Source organism: Cupressus sempervirens, chromosome 3, assembly GCF_028749045.1.
Source record: "Cupressus sempervirens isolate cs-2001-9-10 chromosome 3, ASM2874904v1, whole genome shotgun sequence".
Classification (NCBI taxonomy): Eukaryota; Viridiplantae; Streptophyta; class Pinopsida; order Cupressales; family Cupressaceae; genus Cupressus; species Cupressus sempervirens.
Window position 1 is genome coordinate 231,571,839 of NC_143120.1, and position 24,348 is coordinate 231,596,186.

The 24,348-nt window shown below is 36.6% G+C and overlaps 1 protein-coding gene across 6 annotated transcripts in view; it reads right to left on the minus strand.

Annotated features, from left to right (window-relative positions):
• The window catches only part of LOC149565695 (histone-lysine N-methyltransferase CLF-like), a 162,769-nt gene that overhangs the window by 98,422 nt on the left and 39,999 nt on the right, over positions 1 to 24,348 (minus strand). For all 6 annotated transcript variants that reach the window (XM_089819193.1, XM_089819191.1, XM_089819195.1 and 3 more), the window contains exons 3-5: positions 8,374 to 8,461; positions 7,949 to 8,053; positions 7,443 to 7,759 (exon numbers count right to left, since the gene is read on the minus strand). In XM_089819193.1, coding sequence (XP_089675319.1) covers positions 7,443 to 7,759; positions 7,949 to 8,053; positions 8,374 to 8,445 — 494 coding nt within the window. In that variant the 5' untranslated portion in view covers positions 8,446 to 8,461. The remainder of the gene's footprint in view (positions 1 to 7,442; positions 7,760 to 7,948; positions 8,054 to 8,373; positions 8,462 to 24,348) is intronic.

The following is a 24,348-nucleotide window of genomic DNA, read 5'->3' on the forward strand; positions in this document are numbered from 1 at the left end:
ATTGAAATTGTCGGACACATACATATTTCTGTCGGTGGGTGGTGTCCACAGTGAAGAGCCTAATAAACAATTAACAGTTAATAGTTACTATTGCACTTTTCCTAATTTAAAACCCTCTCAAAACCCTAAGGGTTACAATTTGTTCTTTATATAATTCAGATTGGGATTTTCTCGAGTTAAGTTGCAATTACAGTTGAAGATGGCATCGAGGCTTGCCAGGGGTCAATAAGTATTGGAAGGGGTAACGTTGTTGATCAACTTAAGAAAGTAATTACGTGTAATATTAAATGCAATAAATTCAAGTATTTTATTTTGTTTTGTAGGGTTAAAATAAAATATCAATATATTTTGATTTTATGTTTTAAAATGATATAATTAAATTAGTATATTATCTTTTATAAATTTAATGCTTTTAAAATTAAAATCAGTTTTATTTGTACTATTTTCAAAATGTGATATCCTCTAATAAAGATTTCAAATCTATGTTGTAATGTTAAACCATTTTGATAATTTGTTGGATATACTTGTATTTTTTTAAATATTATAAAAACTTATATGAAGCGAATTTAATGTCAATTTATTTTTTTTTAAATTGACTTGTCGAATTTCATCCCAACTTAATAGTCGTCGAACTCAAACTCAAACTCAAACCTTGCGACTTAGTGTTAGATTATACAGTTTTTAATGACCTGTATATCCATTATAGTTTGCATGAAAACAAAATAAACTAGTAATTCCTCAATGATGAGTTCATTTGTGTTGTCACTTTTATAATTAGAAATCTCATTAATTTTACAATTCACTTCTACCACCGATCAAAATCCCTTGAATATTTCCAAATATTTTGAGACTGTAGCCTCGCATACCCATGTCCTCAACTCCTTAACAATGTTTGCAGCTAACCATAGGTGAGAAATACAAACATAACTTAAAATTAGATTTTTTGCTAGCAATAACCAAGCACAACCAATGAGATTGTTGCATATCTCATGGTTTCTTTCCACATAAGTAACCCACTTAAAGGAGTAAACACAAACAATGGTCAAAAGAGTACAACCCAAAAATCCCCAACATCCAATTCCATCATATAGTAGAAAGTAGATAAAAGTTCAAAAATGGCCATCAATTACCATGTAAGAAAGAAAAAAGTCCACCATTATAAAGAATACCAAGGTTATCCGACCCGATTGAGAGAACTTAAACTTATTCGACTTCTTAATTATTGATCTGAACCATCCAAATCATAAGGAGAATAGACTTTCAAAAGAAGATATCACTAAAACTGGCTTTAAGTCAGTCATTGATGCCATGGCGATTCATGGCAAGGTTCCGATTAATTCACCTCAACTTTCAGCAGCACTGAAATACAGTTATACCATTAATAATTGCAAGAATATCAAACGAGTTTTATATTAAATATCTGGTGTCAATAATGTGAAATCACAGTTGTGACGTTTGAAAAATTAAAACACATTCATTAGATCAAAAGAAACTTAAGAATTCAGAAGTATTTTTAAATTGGTAAAATCTATTTAGGAAATTAGAAGTCTGGAGTCTGGACAAAATCAGACAAATTCAATCAATCGAGCAAATCTGGATTTGGCAAGATCTTAAAACTATGTTAAAACTAAATAGAAGTAGTTAATATCTGAACAGCTCACCCAGAAAGAAAATAATGTACTTCCAATGTCGTCGGTAGAAATTGTGTATTAGCCGACGGGTCCCTTCGAAAAGGAAATTGTATATCGGCCGACGGGTCCCTTCGGAAAGGTTCTTGTTATGTATCCGACGGGTCCCTTCCGAAAGATTTTTGTTATGTAATGACATGTTGTATGTGGCCGACAGACTCCTTCGGGAAAGTTCTTCGGAAAGTATTTATAACCCCTTCGAGAAGCATTGTATTCATCAAATCTTATCATTCAACTATAATGTAATGTTTTGGCATATGTGAATATAATAAAAGGAGTTATGCTGTTCGTATGTGTGTTCATTATTTGTGTGCATTTCTTAATTAACCTATGCGGTAAACATTTGGCGTCGTTGCCCGATGGATTTGGTACACAGGAAGGCGGATATGAATTAAATGCCGAATCAATTGAACAAAGATAAGAATAAGCTGAAGAAAAAAGATGACATACGCGTTGCGCAGGAAAATTTAATTTTGGCTCAGCAGACAGAGCGTCGAAGGAGATTTCAGAAGATTGCCGACGGAAACAAGAGCGCGGAAGGATTGTTGAAGGAGACTCGACAACGACTCAATTTGGTGGAAGAAGCAAGGGAGGAGTTTCTGAACCTGCATACGCCACGGGAAGAGAATCCTGACGAAAGGAGATCAACTCGCAAGGCTCGAAGCGCCAATGGAGCACAAGCGTGGAGTGACCTCTTCGTCCGAGATATACTTTCGGAACGAACAGCTTCGGTTGACAAACCCTCTTCTTCACCAAATAGCACGGAAGTTGAAAACAGCGCAGGTGTTGAAAACAGCGCGGAAATCAAAAACAGCGCGGGTGTGCGGAACAACGCGGTGTGCAGAACAGCGCAGGTGTCCAGAACAGCGCGGGTGCTCAAAACAGCGCAGGAGTGTAAAACAGCGCAAGTACACAACAAAACCCGCAACATACAGTGATAATGGTAGGTCCGAAGGAAAAGTTGCCTAAATTTGATGGTGATGAAGCAGTTGATCCCATTCGACATTGTAAAACATGTGAAACAATCTGGAGGGCAAATGGCATAACAGATGTAAACGAATGGATCCGACAATTTCCCACTACCCTACGGGGTGTTGCGATTGATTGGTTTACTGATACTGATCCACAAAAGTTAAACAGTTGGGATAACATTAAAAAGGAGTTCATCGCAGAATTTCAACTCCTGCGCGACAATAATGTAATTGTAGCGAAGATATTCAATACCAAACAAAAGAAGAATGAAACAGTACGGGTATTCACCAGGAGGTTGAAGGACTTAATCAGTAAAATGGAGAATAAGCCAGCAGATGGGCTCCAGAAAATATGGTTCATGGAAGGCCTTCACCCGAAGCTGCGAAAGAAGATGAAGATCGTGCCACCATCAACATACATTGAAGCGTTCAATCGGGCAATCAACCTGGAAAGTGACCAGAAGACAAAGAAGAAGAAGAAGAACAGCTCGTCCGATTCAAATGATGATGCATCCTCAGGAGAAGACAACAACGATGACGAGGGAAGCAACAAAAAGGTCCGTGCCCTCCAGAAGGACATGCTTCGGATGATGAGGGAGTTCAAAAACATGAACAAGGACACTGAGGGCAATGACCTATGGTGCACGGAGTGTAAGAAAGAAGGCCAACGAAGGGATCCTGCCCGAAAGATCAATTTTGTGAGATTTGCCACATTCTAGGACACTCGGTAAAGGAATGTCCTTTCAACCTGAAATCAAGAACACCACAGCAAGTGTCCCTCACGCAGGAAGCATCTCCGTCAGGAGGGAACGGGAACACCAATACAGAAGGTGCCACATCAGGCGAATACAGAAGCAACCAACACGATCAAAACAACAACAATAGCAGCAACAACAATACAGGCGGAAACAGTCGAATTCAGTATGATGCGAATGGTCGGCCGATAGTTCAATGCCGCGCATGCAATCTGTGGGATCACTTTGCCCGAGAGTGCAAAACGGCGAACACACCGAAGTTGCTATGCCGATGGTGTGGACCTGGCGATCATGACTATGCTAAGTGCCCGAAGTCTGGAGTAAACTTAATTACCATCAGGACAGACGAGGAAGAAGTTCAGGCAATCACTCGGAAGCAAGCGAAGCTATACCCTGATCCGACGGAGGAAAAGAAGAGACTGGAGGAAGCACGAGCAGAGATCCAGAGAGCAACGCAGATAGAAACAACACATTTGAAGGACACGCCGAGTACCTCTGTACGGAATTGCGCAGAACAGAACATTGTATGGCAAATATTGCAAGCCGAGATACCCGTCAGGATAAGTGATTTGTTGCTCACTATGCCTCAGCTCCGATCGGCACTCACAAACATCCTTCCCACTACTCAACTACCAAGAGAACATGGAAGGAAGCAGGAAAGTGGAGCAAGTACAATGGACAAAAAGGAGAAGGAAAGTGGCGCAAGTGCAAAAGATCCGATGCTGTTAGCTCTTTCATCCGGACGCTATCCGGCGGTTGTTGAAATGGGCATTCTCGGGACTGTGCTAACAAACACAATCGTGGACGAAGGGTCCGGTGTCAATGTGTTGCCAGAGGATACCTGAAAAAAGTTGGGACAACCAACATTGTGGCCACCTACCTTCCAGTTGTTAACAGTCGATCAACATGGAATCAAGCCATTGGGAATACTCACAGCGCAACCAGTGACAATTGGAACACAACCGTTCCTGTTGGACTTTGTCGTGATCCCACTCAAGCGGAAAGGATACGATGTCATTCCGGGCCGAGGGTGGCTGATACAAGCCAAGGCAAAACACGATTGTAAGAAAAATACTTTATCACTTGAAAGCAAAGGTCGAAAGTATGTCATCGATCTACACACTCAGATGGTTGGAGAAGAAGCTCTATCGTCGGATTCCGAAGGAGAAGATGATGAGAGGAGACAGAGTATGGAACTCGATCAGGAGGGAGTCCTATGATTGGAAGGAGATGACGATCTGGATTGAATAAATGCTCTTTACCACTGGCAGATAGAGGATTACGAGCTCTTTCCAAATTGTAATATGCTAAGGATCGACGAAAGTAAGAAAGAAGAAGGAAATGAATGTCCGAAGGAACACAGAGAAGCCGAAGGAGGAAATGAATGTCCGAAGGAACACAGAGAAGCCGACGGAGGAAATGAATGTTTGAAGGAACATGGAGAAGCCGAAGGAGGAAATGAATGTTCGAAGCAACACAGAAAAGTCGAAGAAGGAAACGCAAGTATGACTGAAGCTGAAGGACAGAACATACAATACGAACCCAAAAGAATGAAAGATTCTACTTAACGACTGCACCGGAAGAAAGTATTACGTCGAACCACAAATATAGCAGAAACGTACCGGCAGCAAGGAAGACACACGATACGGTCTACACAGGCAACAAAGAGGAAGAGTTCAATAAAAGTTGTAGCAGTATAGAGTGAATCTGTTATTGACGGACAGAAGCAGCAGCTGACGGAGTCTATGGTAGCGAGCTTCGGGAACAAACTGAGCGATATGGAGATGACACAGAACAGGCATAGCAGGTTTCAACTCGGATAGTGGGTGTTAAAGTACGACGACCGGAATGAGATCAAACCAGGGAAGTTCAAAGTTAAGTGGGTCGGGCCGTATCAGATTCGGGAAGTAGGGGACAATGGAGCAATAAAATTATGGACTTTGGATGGACATGAAGTGCTTCAAGCAGTGAATGGCTCGAAGCTGAAGGTATACCACGGCCGAAAGACTTCTGCGTCAGGGAATGGCCTTCGGGCGACCCCTTCGTCATTGCAAACCGATGATGCCGACGATCGAAGGGAAAACTGACTTTGCTATTCATTAAAATTTTTTTTTTTTAAAAAAAAAGTGATGAAAAAGCTATTGTACGAATTTTTGGAAACAAAGCACCGTACAGATTGTTAAATGTTCACCGTACGATTTTGAAGGAAGTGTACGGATTTTCCAGTCCAGTGTACGAATTTTTGTGCTATACGGATTTCGCCAGGTTTTGCATCTTGTCACGAATTTTTTGGAGGTTTTGAGCAATGTACGGAAAAGCATCAAGTCTAATATGTAACGTACGGATTTTAAAATGATGATGCAGTGTACGGTTTTTAAGTAAAGGTTGCCATACGGATTTTTCAGTTTGGCAAGAGCGTACGGAATGGCATAAAATTGTACGATTTCCTTCACACATGAATGTACGATTTTTAAGCTATTTTAACCATGCACCGTACGGACTTTATTGAAATCACCGTATGGTATCCCAATACAGATTTTCAACAAAAGTATGGTACGGATTTCTAATACAGTGACTGTACGGATTGGGTGGGTTGATCAGTACGGATTTCTACATGTGTTGTACGGACTTTTGAGGAAAGCCATTGACACTGCAAATTTTGGCCATACGGTGTACGGAATTTGGAAGTAAAGACAACGTACAGAAATTATAATTTGGAATGCGAGGTAATTGTACGAATTTTTCAAGCATATCATGTGTACGGATTTGGATTGCAAAATTACAGATTCTAAAGAGTGGGGTTTTGGCGTACGGCTTCTACTTGCTATTTGGTAGCACAGAAGGGTGACAGGAGGTTTTCTATATTTTAAAAAAAAAAAAAAAAAACGTCGATAAATCAAGAATGCTTAGAATGAGTATCAGATGATGCCACAGGGTAGAGGAAGAACCAACGATTGCCAGAAAGAGCATAGAATCGGTAAAAAATGACAAAAATGGTGTGTTCCGTGTAGTTTTGCATGGGTTTCAGAGTGCTAATTTGGTCTTGGTAGCGAGGGGCGCTGCCCCTTGACCTCGCCCTATACTGCGACAAGGAGCGCACCTGGGGCGCTGCCCCAGGATCTCGCAAGGGCGCTGCCCCTCGACCCCGACGGGGGCGTTGCCCCCTGGACCCCCAGTCGTTGCGGATATCAGTCGTGGGAGTCTGACTAGTTGAGAAGACTTAGAACTGTTGCAGGCATGGAGTGTCTATGTACCAGAGGCACTGAGAGTAGGTGTTGGCCGTGAGGCTGTCTTGGTGGATGCGTAAAGAGCTCGGAAAAAGCTGATCATCCAGTTGGAGGCAGTGCAGCGACACTTGGTTCAGTGTACTCGGAATTGGAAGGCAGAAAGCGGCATAGGTGGCTATCAGGGTCAGATGTCAAATTAGCTAAGGTGCTGTGTTGAAGACCAGTTAGTCAGTCAATGTATTTTGGTTGTTGATTTGTCTCAGAGATTTTGTAATAATCGTCAAGAGACGACTTTTCTTTTTGGGGGGATGATGTCATCGGTAGAAATTGTGTATCAACCGACGGGTCCCTTCGGAAAGGAAATTGTGGATCGGCCGACGGGTCCCTTCGGAAAGGTTCTTGTTATGTAGCCGACGGGTCCCTTCGGAAAGATTTTTGTTATGTAACGACATGTTGTATGTGGCCGACGGACTCCTTCAAGAAAGTTCTTCGGAAAGTATTTATAACCCCTTTGGAAAGCATTGTATTCATCAGATCTTATCATTCAAGCATAATGTAATGTTTTGGCATATGCGAATATAATAAAAGGAGTTCTGCTGTTCATATGCGTGTTCATTATATGTGTGCATTTCTTAATTAACCTATGCAGTAAACATCCAAATCAAAATGCCAAGAAAAAGAAGTAAACAATAGATCTCTCTTGCCTACATAGATTTTCCAAAATATCTCATTTAGAGCACACCAAAAACACAGTAAGCAAAGACTATTTGACATTTTCAAGGGATTGGAGCCTTCTTTCACCTGTCCAAAAATATCCATGTAGTATATGGTGGGATCTTTTCCACTTCAAGAAGCTTAACAGGTCGAACACCAGTCTTTCCCCCACAGCTTCCCACCATTGATGATGCATTTGAACCTTCTTCTTGAAAATTTATACTCTCTTTCTCACCTGCTGTTAAGTCAAGGCTAAACTTACAAGGTGCTTTCTCCATTCTACAGGTCAGAATGTCTTTTGTCTCTTCCTTTCCTGAGGAACTTGTTACTTTCCTCGACTTAGACAAGGAAAGAAGATTTGCAGTATACAATTCTAAATTTCTTTTATTCATCTCGATTCTTTCCTGCACGAAAACAACAAGAGCATAGTTCAGAACTCTTATTCAGTTCAGAACACTTATTACTTGAAAAGCAACATAAACTGCATAAGAAATTTTAGATGAAAATTTTCATTGTTAACTGAATAAAACAATTATACAATTCTGAGTAGAGATTGTATACTTAAAGTGAGCCCAATCCAAATCTCAGCATACCTTTACATATACATGTCTATCAGCTGAGACCTCCTTCTTTGCCCGCTGTATGGTAGATGAAAAACTTCCAGAGGAGTGAGTAACTAGCTCACCCTCCTCATTCGCCTACAAGTAATAATTCCAAACTACAATAAGAATCCACACATAATACAGCAAGGTATAATGACCCACACAGAAGTATTTAAAATTTAAATGTTATCTTTATATACAATTAGGGTCTACATAATAATCTAGCATCATTTGGCCTTAAAAGAGTTTAAAATTTAATGTTCAAACTGACCTGCATTACAAGGACAGTTAATAATTTAAAAAGTGCATTAGAGCTTCATTTATAATAATAACTACAAACCTGCATATACCTCAAAATAATACTCTAAGTAATTAATTGCAGTGAAAGTCAAGCAACAAATTCAGTGTAGCCATACCTGGCATTCTTTAACATCTGCCTTTGATGAGGACCTCGAACCAGATACAAACCCTACATTTTTGCCAGACATTTTGGAGAAACAGATCCTAGGAGGACAAATCCAAAATGATTTATTAATACCAAAGTAATAAATCGCATCACATAGACAAAACAGTTCCCATAAATCAAGCTGCTTAGATATACAAATTTGCAATCAAAATAATAAATCCTAGAATTAGCTTTACTGCAGATGTCACATTCATTGTTCTTTCCCTGCTATATTGGTTTGCAGTTCAACTAGCATAGGCAGCCACCTGGATCATGTGTAATTCTAAAACCAGTAAAAACTAAACTGATTTAGTAACTTATCAAAGTGTAGAGTTGAGAGGAAACAAATTAGATTTACTGCAGATGTCACATTCATTGTTCTTTCCCTGGCATATTGGTTTGCAGTTCAACTAGCATGGGCAGCCGCCTGGGTCATGTGTAATTCTAAAACCAGTAAGAACTAATTACATATTCAGTAACTTATCAAGAGTAGAGTTGAGGGGAAGTGATTGGAATTTGCATTGTATAGGACATTTGCTCTTCAAAAGTATTGAAAGCTTGAACAAATATTAATTAAGTTGCACAAGAATACAACAGACCTAGAAACACAAGTAATGGAACAATCATTTCATTAAGAGTCTGTTAGCTGTTTTTCAAATTCTTCAATGACTATATCAATTAAAGAACACAATAAGCAATGTCCTTAAGTTTAACCAATCCATGAACATATTTAAACATTGTAGTTTCCTCAATGAAACCCTAAGGCTGTAAGATACAAAGTTCAAGAACACTTTTTACTCTAAATTGTTTGAAAAGAAAGGCAGAAACTTAAAAGAATATCTATTAAACAGAATAATGTGAATACTCTATCAATAAAACAAACTGCATGATCAAATAACTGTCCACTTTGATTAATTGATCCCACTCATAGAGATTTAGATCAGTAGCATCTCTTGTAAGTCAAACCGAATATCTCATATTAAGTCCTACTAAATCTGTGCCCATTTGACTTCCAGATTTGAAAGATATTTGTGGAAAAGTAGAGAGTTTCACGACTACACAAAATAGGAAAAAAAGAGTGGCTACAAACTAATGACAAACAAATAGGTCATTTCACGTTTACACTACAGAATCTGTTTTTAATAAGACAGAACAAAGGTAACCTTCCAAGACAGTATGTGCCTCAACAAGTGTCTAGAAAGATAGGAAACTTCAACAAGAACATTTATGCCTTCCAAATTGAAGGAAATGCAATTTTTTCAATCTTTAAAGATCAATTTTTTTTCAAAATACATTTTAGAATAAGCCACCACAAGGTTTGCATATCTTCTCCACTACTCTCTAATTTGTATTTCTAAAAATGCATCAAATGAATCTCTTAATGTTTAAATTTGTATCTTTTTGAGACCAAAAGTAGAATATAAGTGTTAGAATTTGAGGTTAATGGTTGTCATTGCTGTCAACATCCTTATCTCAACCTCTAGAGTGTCAGTGGCATTGTACCGGCAGCTTGGTGTTTATTTGGTTGCGTATTGAATATCTGTCACTGATTGCCTGTGTATTGGGTGATGGGTGTAGCCGTTGGTTGAGCATTAATTGTTTTACCATTTCATTCCTTGGTGATGATATACAACATTCTGTTGGATCAGATTTTGGAGTCGATCCTATTAAGACATTGTAGCTTTGGTCAGATATTAGGGCAATGAACTGTATAAAGACAGTTCTATCACCTCATATCAAAATCGAAAGTCTATGCATTCTGAGATCTCTACTAACAGATTCTGATTATATCTATCCTCTCTTAACATGATCATATGAGCAGATCAAATCATAATCGAACATACCATCGGTGAGCTTCTTTGTTGATTGGGTAAATGATCTATAAAGCTATTGCAGATCAGTGATTTGCAAAGAGCTATATTGGGCAATGTATTAACTAAACAAATTAAAGATTACATTAACTAGGTTGTTAAATATAAAGTCGTGTCATCAGTGGATATGAGACATGCCCACTCATGACATTCCTTTTGAAATCATGTCTCTTTGAGGTAATATTAATATCTAATTGATCAGCCCAAGAAAGCATATAGAAATCAATTACTAATCTCTCTTTGTAAGTTCAGCATTTACAGACTTGAAGACAAAATTACCTTCTCACATGGACATCAGTATTTCATACAATACACTAAATCGATTCTTTCAAAAGTATTAAATCTGATTATAACCTGCCTTAAAGAAAATCAATGAATTTGAATCTGCACATTACTCCAGCCTAAGCACACTCAAGTTGAAGTAGTACTGAGATGGGTGACCTCCCGAGAAGTCTCGGTGCTTCACCTCTGTGAGCATTACCTAGATCCAATGAGTGCTAAGTGTTTCATTTATTCTCATGAGAGATGGATTCATGGGAATCACTAATCATAAAACATGGTTCAATGAGTTTGACTCGAAAACTACACAGTTAAATCCCGATATCAATATCACAATTTGACTTGCTATGAAAATATGTCCTACCTATCAGATAAATATACATTCATATTAGATCCTTTGTGATGTGTGTGGCTCAATTTTGGTCGTAGCAATTGTTCGTAGTGTGTTGATTTATAACCATTGATACCAGTGATTGTCATCGCATGGTGTACTACTTGAGGGTCGTTGTATTGCTTGAGGTGATGTGACCTTTCTCAAATCTGCTATATCCGACAGATTTGTGGTGTGTATCCAGTATACATAGGGTATCATCTCAAGAGGAATGTGTGCAATTCTGTGAAGTCAAGATTGCAAATTCAATTCATGTGAGGTTGTTGCTTATATGCGAGTTCTCTGTGGTGCTAGTGAGAATCTACTCAATTAGTTAATTCGAGAAGGCCCAAACAGTTGCACGCTGGGATTGCAAAGGCTCCAAAAAAAAATTTATGGTAGTTCATACTTCATCTATAGTGTAGTGGCTATAAGCCTGTTGGCATTGAGCCTTATTCTATCGGCAATAATCCTTATCATTCTAAGGCATGGCCATCCTCGCAATGAAGCCTACCAAAAAGACCCTTATTCATATTGCAGCGAGTAGTTTAGGTAGTTTACCTTGTACAAAATCACCTTAATCAGTCTCACATTAACTGGTGTTCATGAGAATTAGCTTCTCCCTGGTTTTTCCTAGTTGGGTTTTCCACATAAATCCTAGAGTTGATTATGTTAGTGTTTATGTATTTTCATCCTTATCTTTATATCGGCAATTTACTATGCTATAACCGACAAATCTTAAGTGGTGGTTGATGATTATAAGTGTGTGGGAATAACTAACTCATCCCCCTCTTCGTTATTCAACTTGTTTAACAAGCAGTACACTAGAACTACTCTTTAAATTGTAAGTAGAAGCTCCTTTTTTTTAATAAGTTGAACATTATATTTGAATATTTTATTTAATAACAGGATACTAATTACAAAGAGCTTCATCTACTTAAAAAGAGACTAGAAAATGACACCATACAAAAGGGTAAAGGCATAGTAACAAGAGGGTGTGTCTCCCCCTCCCCCTTTTTGCCCCACGTCTCGAAGATGGGGATGCACCGAAGACTTGGGGACTTTGTTCACCCATCCCCAACGGCACCACCAAATTCCACCAACTCCGCAAAGGATTGGGGACCTCCTTGTGTTGACTATTTTTTGATTTGACTATTTATGTTCAATGTACAATGTTCCAATTCAATGCAATGTTCAACTATTTATTCTTTTACATCTTTATATCTTATATTGCAATACATCTTTTCATAACTGGCATTTTAAGTACCATATGTATAGTATATACTACCCCTCTCGTCCCATGCCATCTCCCTTCGTCATCACCCCACCATCCCCATATTAAGGCCCCTTTGTCTCCCTGTCCCGAAAACTTGTCCCCTCATTCTATCGTCTCCATGTCCCCTAGGGTGGTGTAACTATGGGTAACGGTAGTATAGCTCAAGCATCATTAAAAATACTGAAATAAATAGATGGGGAAAAAAAAAACTTGACATTAACGTGAATTTATTACAACTATGAGCCTTATTCTCTAATAACTATTTAATATTTATTCTAATACCCCTACTTTTAGAATTTCTTCGTTGAAAAAAAAAATTAAACGAAAATCACCCTAAGACATAAATATGCCATTCTTTAGAAGCTTTTATTTTAAAACAGACAATACATCAAGTAGACTTAAAATTAGAATCAGAATTTACCAACATAGGTAAATGCTCACAAATAATCGAAAGGCAACATGGGCTCAACAATTATTACCTAAAGGCATCTTATAGAGAATGGTAACAACAACTTTGGCCTAACAAATCATAATGATTTCCATTGAAGTTTTTTATAGTAGCTCATACGAGTCTGAAATGAATGTTTGTTGTCTCCAATTTTGGCATCCCCAATTGAGGCAACCCTATGCAATTTTCTCATGAATTTGTAGGTATACCCTATTTGTATTAACGTATTGGTAAAGTGTCATTAAGGCAATTCATTATCCCTAAATTCCACTCAATGTAACTCTATTCGTATATTTCTTTTGAAGATTTTTGTCAAGTTTAATCCATAATTGTTTGTAAGAAAAAGATTCTCTTCTCTCACTCCAAACACTTGTTTTATCATATTCCTGTTTTAAGTAGAATTTAATAATAAATATTAATATTATGAAACTAAGTAATATTAATAACAAAATTAAATATTAAATACTAATATTAAAAATATAATTATAATTATAATCAAATATATACAATTAATATAAACTACATAATATGAGTCAAATAATAAATATAATGATATTATTTTTTATATAATATTTGAATAGTATTCAATATATCAATAATATACATACATAATATGATTAATGACAGTGTATTAGATACTATAACAATCAACAAAATGAATAAAAATATATAACAAACAATATTAATATACTAACATGAGTTAACTAAATATGACAGTATTTATTATAGTTGATAATAATAATTATAATAACAATATTATACTTCTTCAAAATGAAGTAATCATAGTTAATTGTAATATGGTCTTGGCTCAACTAATATAATGCAAATAGAAGAAAAAATTAAGAACATTACAAATATAAAACATAGACTCTACCCAAATTTGATCGACATACATATTTAATATGAAATGAAGAGGTGGTTGGGAATAGAAATGTCCTTTGGTATGTAACCTATTGGGCAATATAAATGGGACATTACTCTCATTAAGGGAGCATCCAGCAAATCTTATGAACTATTTTGTTCTTTATTAGAAAGATACATTGTTCTTTATTAGAAAGACCAAATAGAGGTCATTATATGATTTTTGGTAAAATTTCATGTCTTTTGGTCATTTTTCTTTTAATTGTAAATAGTTTTGAGATTTGTTTTTACCTTATGATAATAGCCTTTGCAATCTCGCTCAATTTGAGCTAACTAAGGTCTCAAACGGAGTTGTCTAGCTCAAGTTATGAAGGAAAAGGTGAGTTTTCAAGCCAACAAAATGTTGTGTTATAAAGTCCTACAAAAGTGGCTTTTTATTGGTAAATACACAAAATAAAATTATATTTAATATATAAAGTTGACTTTGACATCCATTTCATGTTTTGTGAAAATTCGTCTTTAGTATTAAGAGATAGTTGTCGAAACCAAGAACACCACAACAAAATGGGATTGTTGATAGGAGAAATAGGTCAATTGTGAGCTGTGCAAGAGCATTGATGATTAAAAAGGAAGTTTCTCAAATATTCAGGATAGAAGCAATCAGTATTGTTGTTTATACTCTCAACTAAGTTCAATTGAAGAAAGGAACAAACAAGACACCCTACAAAGTTTGGTATGGTCACACAACGAATGTAAATTATTTCAAAATCTTTGGAAGTAGATGTTACATTCACAAAAAGTCTATTTTCATGTTAATTCATTGAAAACTATAGTTATCTACTAAATTTAACATGAGACATTCAAAATGCATTAAGGTAGGGTTTTTATCATTCATACCATCTATCAACATACAAAACATTTAATAAAAATGCATTGCTAATAAAATGTCTTAAATGAATATAGGTGGACTTTTTATTGGCAATAACACATTTTTATATCACTTAAGTGCTTATAAGTTGGGAATTTGAACGCAAAAGCAAATGTTATTGCACTTTAAATGTCCATTAATGTGCTTTTTGACATGAGTTATGAGTTAAAAGCATAATGATAGTGCAAGTGAACCCAAAAGCACATGTATTTTAAATAGAACGTGTTTTTGCATCTTAAAAACCCATTTATACTTCTCCAATACAAATGTTTGAACGTGTTAAAGCATATGGTGGATTTTTTCAAGTGATAATCAAATGTTTTTCCATTCTTAAAACACGTTATTACTTTCATTAGCACTAGAAACTCATAAAGTGGAGAATTTAATGGCAAAAGTAGGTGCTTTTGCATTCTAAAAACACAATTCTAATTTCAATTGCACTAGAAACTTATAAAGTGGGGATTTGGAGAGCAAAAGCACATTTTTTAGCACCAAAAAATGTGTCTATTCATTTTACAAGGCATTTTTGTTTACCCAAGCACAAGTGGCAATTTTTCGAGCAAAAGCACATATTTCTAGCCTGCAAAAACCCACTCTATTTGGGTGTTTTTTAGAAAATCGAGATTTGCAGCAAACAATCAGTCATATCTTGGTAAATACTTTATGGATTTTGCTCTCCATAGGGCTCGTTTTTGTGTGAAATCACCCAAGGATCACTCTTAGCTAATCAAAAGTATTGTTTGCTCATATACAACCCATTTACAGCATTTTTTTGCCCAAAAAATGTCTTTTGTTCGAGCATTTTTCTTCATCAAATCTTCAACTCTTTGGTTTAAGGTAAGATTTAAAGTATTGTACATCATTTCCAGATTGCATATAATCCTTTCCAAGTTGCATATAATGCTTTAAACGTCACTTTTAATAGGTATTGCATATTGCATGGTCAAAACAATTTCTAAAATGATGCATTTTTACTCTCCAACTTCCAACACTTAGCAAGCCACCAATTTAAACTCGCTTTTTGCAAAACTTGTGTCAAGATTTAAGTCTTTTTAACTCTCAATCATGCAATCGTTCTAAATCCAAAAAACAAAATCTCTATCGATTCATTTTCAGATTTTTGCACAAGAGATTAAGGACCCATTTCATAGCGGGAATACAAGTGGAATAGGAATATGTAAATTTTTAAAATGCACCACATCAAAATTGGGAATAGAAATATAATAGCAACACGTATTCCAATTTTGGCCCAAAAATGAGCATTTGAAATTCCACCTAAATAGGTGGAATTGGAATACGTATTCCTATTCCTATTTTATTTACTTTAGAAAAGTTAAACATAAATTTTTTGGTCCGTGAATTCCCCATCAAATTCTAGCTGACAAAACATGAATTTTTTGGTCCGTGAATTCCCCATCAAATTCTGGCTGAACCAAACAAAGAATAGGAATATGTATCCCTATTTTCTATTCCAGAATTACAATTCCTATTCCCATATTTCTATTCCTGTAGCCAAACGAATCCTAAAAGACTTCATCCCTTACTTCTTGAAGAAAAAGGTATGATTCTTTGTCATTTTCATAGAGCTTTGTTGTACATATTTGTTCTCTTGTTTATGCAAATCTCTTAATTTAGTTTTCAGATTTGCATATGATGTGTTCCTTCTACTTTTGTTTGAATCCTCCAAGTTGCCTGTGTAAGTACTTCACCTTACTTGTATGTGCAATCCAGATTAAAAACTCATTTTTGAAAGTAAACATCAAAGAAAGTGATGAAAGATCCCAAAAAGGATCCTTTCACTAAACTTTTGTAAATTTCAATTAAAATAATAGATTTTCCTATGCTTTCCTTGTGCTCTTAGAGAATTAGACAAAAGTTGCAGAAGGGTTGTTTTTTGTTTTTTGTTTTTTGTTTTTTTCGTATTTTCTAAATATAAGTAAAACAATAATTAACAACAGAAACAAATATGAAATACACTGGAAACAACGTGCAATAATATAATATTTAGCCAAGGTTGCATGGCTACTCGTACCCACACCCCTGGTACTCGTACCCACGTACCCAAGTACCAGGTACACGTATCCCAAGTTTCGGGTACTCAGTGGAGAACATCATAGCTAAGGACCTTGATTAAGATTTCTGAATTTTTTTTCTTGATTTTTCGTTTGCATATCAGCTTCTTGTTTATCAAGCTTAATTCAATACCTAACAATTTGAAATATTGATTAACAATAAACTTTATCACTATTCAAGTCAAAAGTTTATCATTTGCAACATACCTTTGTCATATAATTTATGATCTTCTTGTTCATGTTTAAAGTCTACGTTCTCTATTATGCATCTAAACATTTACCATATATCATTATTACAAACATAGAGATCTGATACTGAAAACAATACATTACGTTTGCAAACTTGATCACTGTTCTTGTTTTGAAAAACCATTGTCATGACTCGTAATTTCAGATTTTCTATAAATATAGAAGTATAATGAAAAATAGAGTTTGACATGCCCACGTACCCCCATCCCCTATTATGAAAAATAGTCATACCTGTACTCGTACCGATACCCTAAGTACCCCAAGTACCCACATCCCCGTGTAACCTTGTATTTAGTCAACCAGAATAGCCACAAATCGTACCAAGCAAGATATTCAATCAGTATACCAGCAAAGGTGTTTACAAACAAGGAATGATGATGCCAACTGCAAGAATGGACCAGCCACACACCAAAAGGGTAAAGATGGCTAAGGTGAGTCAACCAACAAACCACGTGCTAGCTGAAAGGCAGCCATATGGATGCTATATTCACGCTAAGGCAGCAAAAATGTAATGTTCCCAAACGGTTTTGGTAGTGCTCTCGAAAGTTTTGGAAATTTCCTGAACGATTTCGGAGATGCTCTCGTGCTGCGTGGTCACAACCTCAGTTGCCCGTGCTGTACAGCCACTGCCCGTGCTACATGGCCACTTTCACCAACGGTTTTGGAGATGCTCAAAAATGGTTTTTGCTCTGATTGTAATGTTCTTGACCGCCAAATGCCAATTGGATGCAACTCGAACGGTACTATACGATATCCAATACCTATGACAATAGATGGATTGGTTATGTATGAATGAGGAGTGTTACGAGCATCGTACGGTGCATAGTTGGAAAACTCGCCAAGTACTCGGCAAGTTTTAAAAACTCGCCGAGTTTCCTAGCTCGGTGAGTTTTTCACCAATTAACTCGCCGATTTAAAAACTCAACAGACTGGTAAAAACTCGCCGAGTATTTGACAAGTAATCGTGAAAAACTCGACGAGTTTTTCATAAAAACTCGGCGAGTTTTTCATAAAAACTCGCGATTTACTGGTGAGATTTTCGCCCGCGGCCTGTGACGGATTAAAGCAACAGTGAATGTGTTTTTTCTCATTCTTTCTTGTATTTGCATTGTTTAGAGCCTTGAGGAGTGAAGAGAAGAAGGTTTGGAGGCATTCTTGGCTGATTGCAAATGATTCAAGGCGGATTTGAGTGGATTGTAGAGTATTCTAACTGATTTTAGAAGACAAATTTCTTTCCAGGTATGTTCATCTTATCATAGTTTGAAAACCTTTTATAGTTTTATAACAAATGTTCTTTTGTTTTTGTTGTTGTTAACTTGTTTGTAAATGTTTTCAAACCATTTGAAATCATTTTGAATCATTTGAAACCCTAGCTTCTAAGGATATGGTTGAAGTTTGTTGTTTGCTAAAGATATGGTTGAAGTTTGAAATTTGAAACTTTGAATCATTTGAAACCCTAGCTTTTAAGTTCTAACTTTGTTTATTCATTTTTCTATATATTTATGTGTAAGGCAACGGTCAACAATTTAAAAAATGACAAACCCGCAAGAAGAGTGGCCACAAACACCATGCCCATCTAGATATATAGGCACTCGGCCTAAAAATGCCAGAGATAAAGCATGGCGGTATGCCTATGAAGCTCCAAATCCAAATGATATTGGGAAGGTGATATGCATTCCCTGTGAAAGAATTAATTATGGAGGCATAAACCGCCTCAAATACCACCTTGCAGGCATAAAGAAACATGACTCAAATCCTTGTCTCAAGGTAACTGATGAAGAAAAAAGATTCATCCATGCCCTACTTGCAACTGCTGAAGAGAAAAAATTGAATAGGGAGAGGGCAAAATTAGCTATGAGGGCAGTCATAGTTGAATCAGAAGGAGCTCCTTTTGATATGCAAGAGGAAGAAGAAGCACTTGAGAACATACCAGGATCTCTTCGTGGCCCACGGATCCGCAAACAAAATTTCTCATTTACCAGTTCCACTTCTTCTACATCTACTACTTCATCATCACCATCTGGATCCCCATCAGGGATAGGTGGTTATTTTGTGCCCAAGAACACACCTGGAGCACAGCCATCATTAGAGGGCACTGCATGGTTTAGGGAGGTGCATGAGCAAACTGATATTGCAGCAGCTGATTTTTGGTTTTTCAACAATATCTCAATGAATGCCGCTGATAGTCCCTATTGGGTCAATATGGTGAATGCAATGACAATATCAGGCAAAGGGTACAAGCCGCCTAATCGCAAGGATATGAGTGGAAGGTTAGTATTTTACTATTTAGTAATTGTAAATAATTGTGATTCACTTTAGTTCATTGTTATATTTTAAATCTTAATTGTTATAACTTATTTCCTAATTTTTTACTAACACTTACACTTTATTTAATATTACACCTAAATTTTGTAGGTTGCTTGACAAAGCGGTTGGTAGGGCAACATTGTTGATAGAAGACCAAAAGAAAGAGTGGAAGAAGTATGGCTGCACCATTTTATCTGATGGGTGGACAGATGGAAGAAGTAGAACCATTATTAACTTCTTGATTGCTTGCAAAGATGATGTGGTGTTTTGGAATTTTGTCGATGCCTCCAACAAAGTGAAAAATGCAGCCACATTGGCTTTAATGTTGGAGAATGTTGTCATGGAGGTGGGAATAGAGAATGTGGTGCAAATAATCACAGATAATGCAGCAGCATATGTGGCAGCAGGTAGATCTAATTTTTTATATTTGAATCAATATGAATCATGAATGTAATGCTATGAATAATGGTATTATTCAATTTAGATTTGATGTAATTTGTAAATACTAAATATGGAAAGTTTGTTACTGATTATTGATTTTTTGCTAATCTTTTAAGTAGAATCCTCCAAGAGAGGCATCCCACACTTTTTTGGTCACCTTGTGCAGCACATGTCCTTGACCTTCTTTTGGAGGAAATAGGAAAACTTGATTGGGTGAGTCCAATTGTGGAAGATGCTAGGCGAGTCACAAAATATATCTATAATCACCCATGGATTCTCAGTTTGATGAGAAAAGCCACTAAAGGCAAAGATTTGATGAGACCTGCTATGACAAGGTTTGCAACGGTCTTCTTGACGTTGCAAAGTATTCTTGACCACATATTGGCTTTGAAGCAAATGTTTGTGTGTGCTGATTGGGTTGCTTCACCTTACTCAAAGAAGCCCGAAGGAGAGGCTGTGGCACGAATAGTGTTTGATGATAGCTTTTTTGCAAAGGCTAAGGAGATTGTGGAGGTAACTTCATTATATTTTTAATTTATTCAAGTTTCATTATCAATTCATAACTTACTATGTTATTAACTAATTTGTATTTTTCAAATTTCAAATGCAGATGTCTCTGCCCCTGGTTCTAGTCTTGCGCACATGTGATGGGCAGCAATCCCCAATGGGAAGTCTTTATGAGGCCATGGATAGGGCAAAAGAGGCTGTTAGAAGTTACTATCACGGGGATAGTCTCAAATTTGACCCCATTTGGGAAATAATTGATAGGAGGTGGAACAATATGCTCCACCAACCTATTTATGCAGCAGGCTACTTCCTCAATCCCAAATTCAGGTACTATGATAATTGATTGTCCTTGAAGTTGGGATTTTAATAAGTCTTTATTTTACTTTACTTTTTTAGGTTGTGTAGTAAGACTTGATATCATTTTCTATTTGTTTTAGGGCTAATGATTCCTACTCAGATCCTAATGGAGAGGTCATGGAAGGTCTCTCTAAATGCATTGAGAGAATGATATCAAGTGAAGAGGAGAGAGACCTTATTGTGACTGAACAACAAATCTATGTGGAATAAGGGGTCCTTTGTTCTCTTCTATGCTAGCAAAGAGAGCAAGATCTACTCAAGCACCAAGTAAAGCGTCAAACTTTAAAAATTTTGCTAATTGATAAGTTGTGCTTCTGATTTTTCTTTTTATCGCTTTATAACTTTTTTAATTTTGTTTTGCAGATGCTTGGTGGGCACGTTGGGGTGGCAATACCCCCAATTTAAGGAAATTTGCTCTCAGAGTCTTATCCCAACCTTGTAGCTCATCCCATTGTGAGCGCAATTGGAGCTTATTTGAGTCCATCCATACAAAGAAAAGAAACAGATTGACTCAAAAACGGCTTGATGACCTTGTTTATGTGCACTATAATCTTAAGTTGCGCATAAAAAAGGCACAACTCTTAGAACTACCTGCTCCGCTTGATCTAGATGAGATAGATCCTTATTCTGATTGGACAGCACAGGAGCCAAGTCCATTGTTTACACCAGATGAGATCGCTAATTTGGAGAGGCAGGCCATGGAGGGGGAGGCTAACACTGATTTTCAATTCACTATGGATGATATTGAGGATGAGGACGAGGATGATGATGATTCAGGCGAGGATCAAGCATTACCATTAGGAGGAGATGCATCCTCTTCTAGGATGCCGAGCCAGTCAGTAGGGACGTCGAGCGAAGGGGCACAACCACAGAGTTCACAGTCACACAGCTCACGCCCTATCCCAGTGCGGGGCACTTCTTCTAGGACTAGACCCCCTCGCTTTCCTGCTAGTGCAAGTGGAAAGAGGAAGATGCGATTGACATTGTCACATTGTATTGATGTATTTAAACTTTTAGTATTTACTTCTAGTTTGACAGATTGAAACTATATAGTAATTTACTATTTTGCTTCCTACCAAGAGCATTTTGCATGAGAATGCAATTTTGTACGCATTATGCATTTATATATATCTAAACTTCGTTTCTTTCTTTTGTATTGTCTTTAATTAACTTATTAGATGCATCTTCTCATTAAATTTTGCAAAATAAATGTATTTTTAATTAAAATTCAGCGGTTTTTTAGGTTCCCGAGTTTTTTTTTTAAATCGCCGAGTTTTTCCCGATTAAACTTTTGGGGGGCTTGGCGAGTTTTTGCATTTGGCGAGTTTTCCAACTATGGTACGATGGAAAGAAGCAGGTGAAATCAAGGTTGTACAGTAGGATGAAGGGACCATACGGTGGATTGGGGCAATGTACCTATATGGTGAGGAGGCTTTGGTGGTCATACAGTGGTGCAAATCGTTGTACGGTGAGGGTGGAGAAGAGGTACAACATGGAAGAATAGGTCAGTCGTATGGACAAGAGACTATACAACATAGGAAAGTTGTATGAAACACATGGATGTCGTTAAGTGATATCTTGTTTGTTTGCTTATTCTCCTGAAGTGCGAAATGATAAAAGGTGTACGGATGGAAGTGATACTCAATAATGCAATCTAAACTTATAGATTCAAATTTATTAGATAGAATCAAATAATAATGGAAATTAGAACACAATACCCTTCGATTAATATTTGCTAAAGATGGTGCTCCAATTTGCCAAATCTGAGCAAAGTAATACATGCAACAACGAAATAAGGTGAGGATTGAATCCCACCGAAACCGCACGAGCCAAATATGGAAGATCATTCACTTCTGAAATAGCAAACAATTTAGAACTCCAACAAAAATTAGCAATACATAGAAAATAATCCAAAAGCCTATCTACGACTACCTACAAGCCATGCTTAAATACCCGTCGAGAAAAACCTTTCTGAGGGTGTACAAAGATAGCCAACGACAACACTTAACAACAAAAACTAAAATAAAAATAGGTCCGAGATATATTAAATCAATCGGAACCACAAATCCAAATATTAACTTGGGCCCCATATTATTTAATTAAAGTAACGAATTAAAGGTCCTTATATTATTTAAATTCTGGAACCAGTTAATTAATTAATTTAATTTAAAAAATTACATTAAAATTTGGGGACATGACAAAGAAGATCGCAACGTGCCAAACAAGACCACCAACATGCAATGCACAAGCACCCCCAAATGCTTAACAATCTTTGTGAATTGCTAAAACAATAATGTAGAATGTTGCTAAAACCATCTATTGGAGTTTGCATTCCAATAGCCAAGTTCTGGGGTTTGCGTCCCAGTCCTCTAGAATCGCTCCTAAGAGCAAAATCACAAATACCAAGAATGAAGATGTAAAAGATGATGAAAGAATGAGCCAACATCTCCTTTTACCTCCCTCTCAAAGCCAATCGAACCCTAAATGGAGAATATATCTTTCCCTTTATTATAAAATGGTATCTTCTCAATTAAAAGGCCTTTATGTATAGGAAAAACACCTCTGTCCTCAAATAGTAGAACTCTAGGTGCCCGAAGGTTTACAGATGATGAAAATAAGTTATAATAACTCAAGACCTTTCCAACGAGCTATAACACATAGGCCTGTCTGACTAGATGAAGCTTAAATCCCCTTATTACTCCAATTAGCTATATAAATAGCTTTATTTTAATTCATTTAAACACAAAGTTAGGAACTATTAAAAAATATTTCCTTTTATTCAACTGCAAAGCCAAACCAACCAAATAACCAGTGAACTGGTCCTGTCATCTGCTTGTGATTGATGTCGGACAATGTGGGCCAACTAGCAGTCCCATCCCTAAAAACTAAGGATACTCCTAGAAACTAGGGAATATACCCTATCACCCTGAAACTGAAACCATATACTGGTCCCAGGGAATCTCAAATCTCAATTGTAAGTGTTTTATTAAATTTGTGGGTATCCAGTAAGAGACTTTGTGCCTTACTATTTATTCTACTTGAATCCTCACGAAACAAGTGCAGGAGACTTTTGGTTTGTATTTTTTATTCACATAATATGAAAAAAACAAAGGTGTTCCACTGGTATTGTTCTTACGGCAATTCCAAGGTCACCAATACTATCATAGCAATAGGGCACTTTTTCTTAAGTTGGAAAGTAGTAGTTATATGCAAATCATTCCTTAAAAATGAGGAATTGATTAAGAGGAGCACGCTTTTTGTAATTTTAATTAAGTTCATGTTCAAGCCGCCTACTATAAGGGAGCCTCTCCTATTGCTGAGAGGAGAGAGAAATCTTAAGACACGTGCCTAAAGTCATAGTTTTGTAAGTTGTGGTCATAGAGACGTAACAAAATATTTAGTCAACAATGTTGAGCCCATGGTTAATTTAAATCACCAAGTACAACAAATTGCTTAAGCAGAGTCATCAAAATGTGAATGAAGAAGCTCCATCCACAATTCAGTGGCGAATTGGAAAGCCTCTCTTTGAGGTCACTTGTTCAACTTGCATCATTTCAACATAAATAAAAATGAGAATGAAGAGTGTGTTAGGTTTTAGAAACATCAAAAAACCATGAGTGGCTGAAAAAATTAATAAATTAGTAATTTGAAAGAATCAACCAATCTAGCTTAAAAGCAAGAACCACTTAAATTTTAATGCTCAACCGTCCACAAAAACGATTGACTCAAAATATATGAATCAAGAGGAATGAAAATTGAGGTTATTGTGATTGAATATGATTTACAAACAATGTTTGAATTCAAATGGTTGTAAGTAGATAGTGACACCAAGCAATGCTAACAAGTGAAGCAAGCAACCATACAAAGTTGGCTTCTATTGTTGCAATGCTAACTTCGCAATGGACCTTGATGAGATTGATCCAAACTTTGAGTAGATTACTGTGCTTGATGATGATGTTGATAATTATATACTTGAGCCC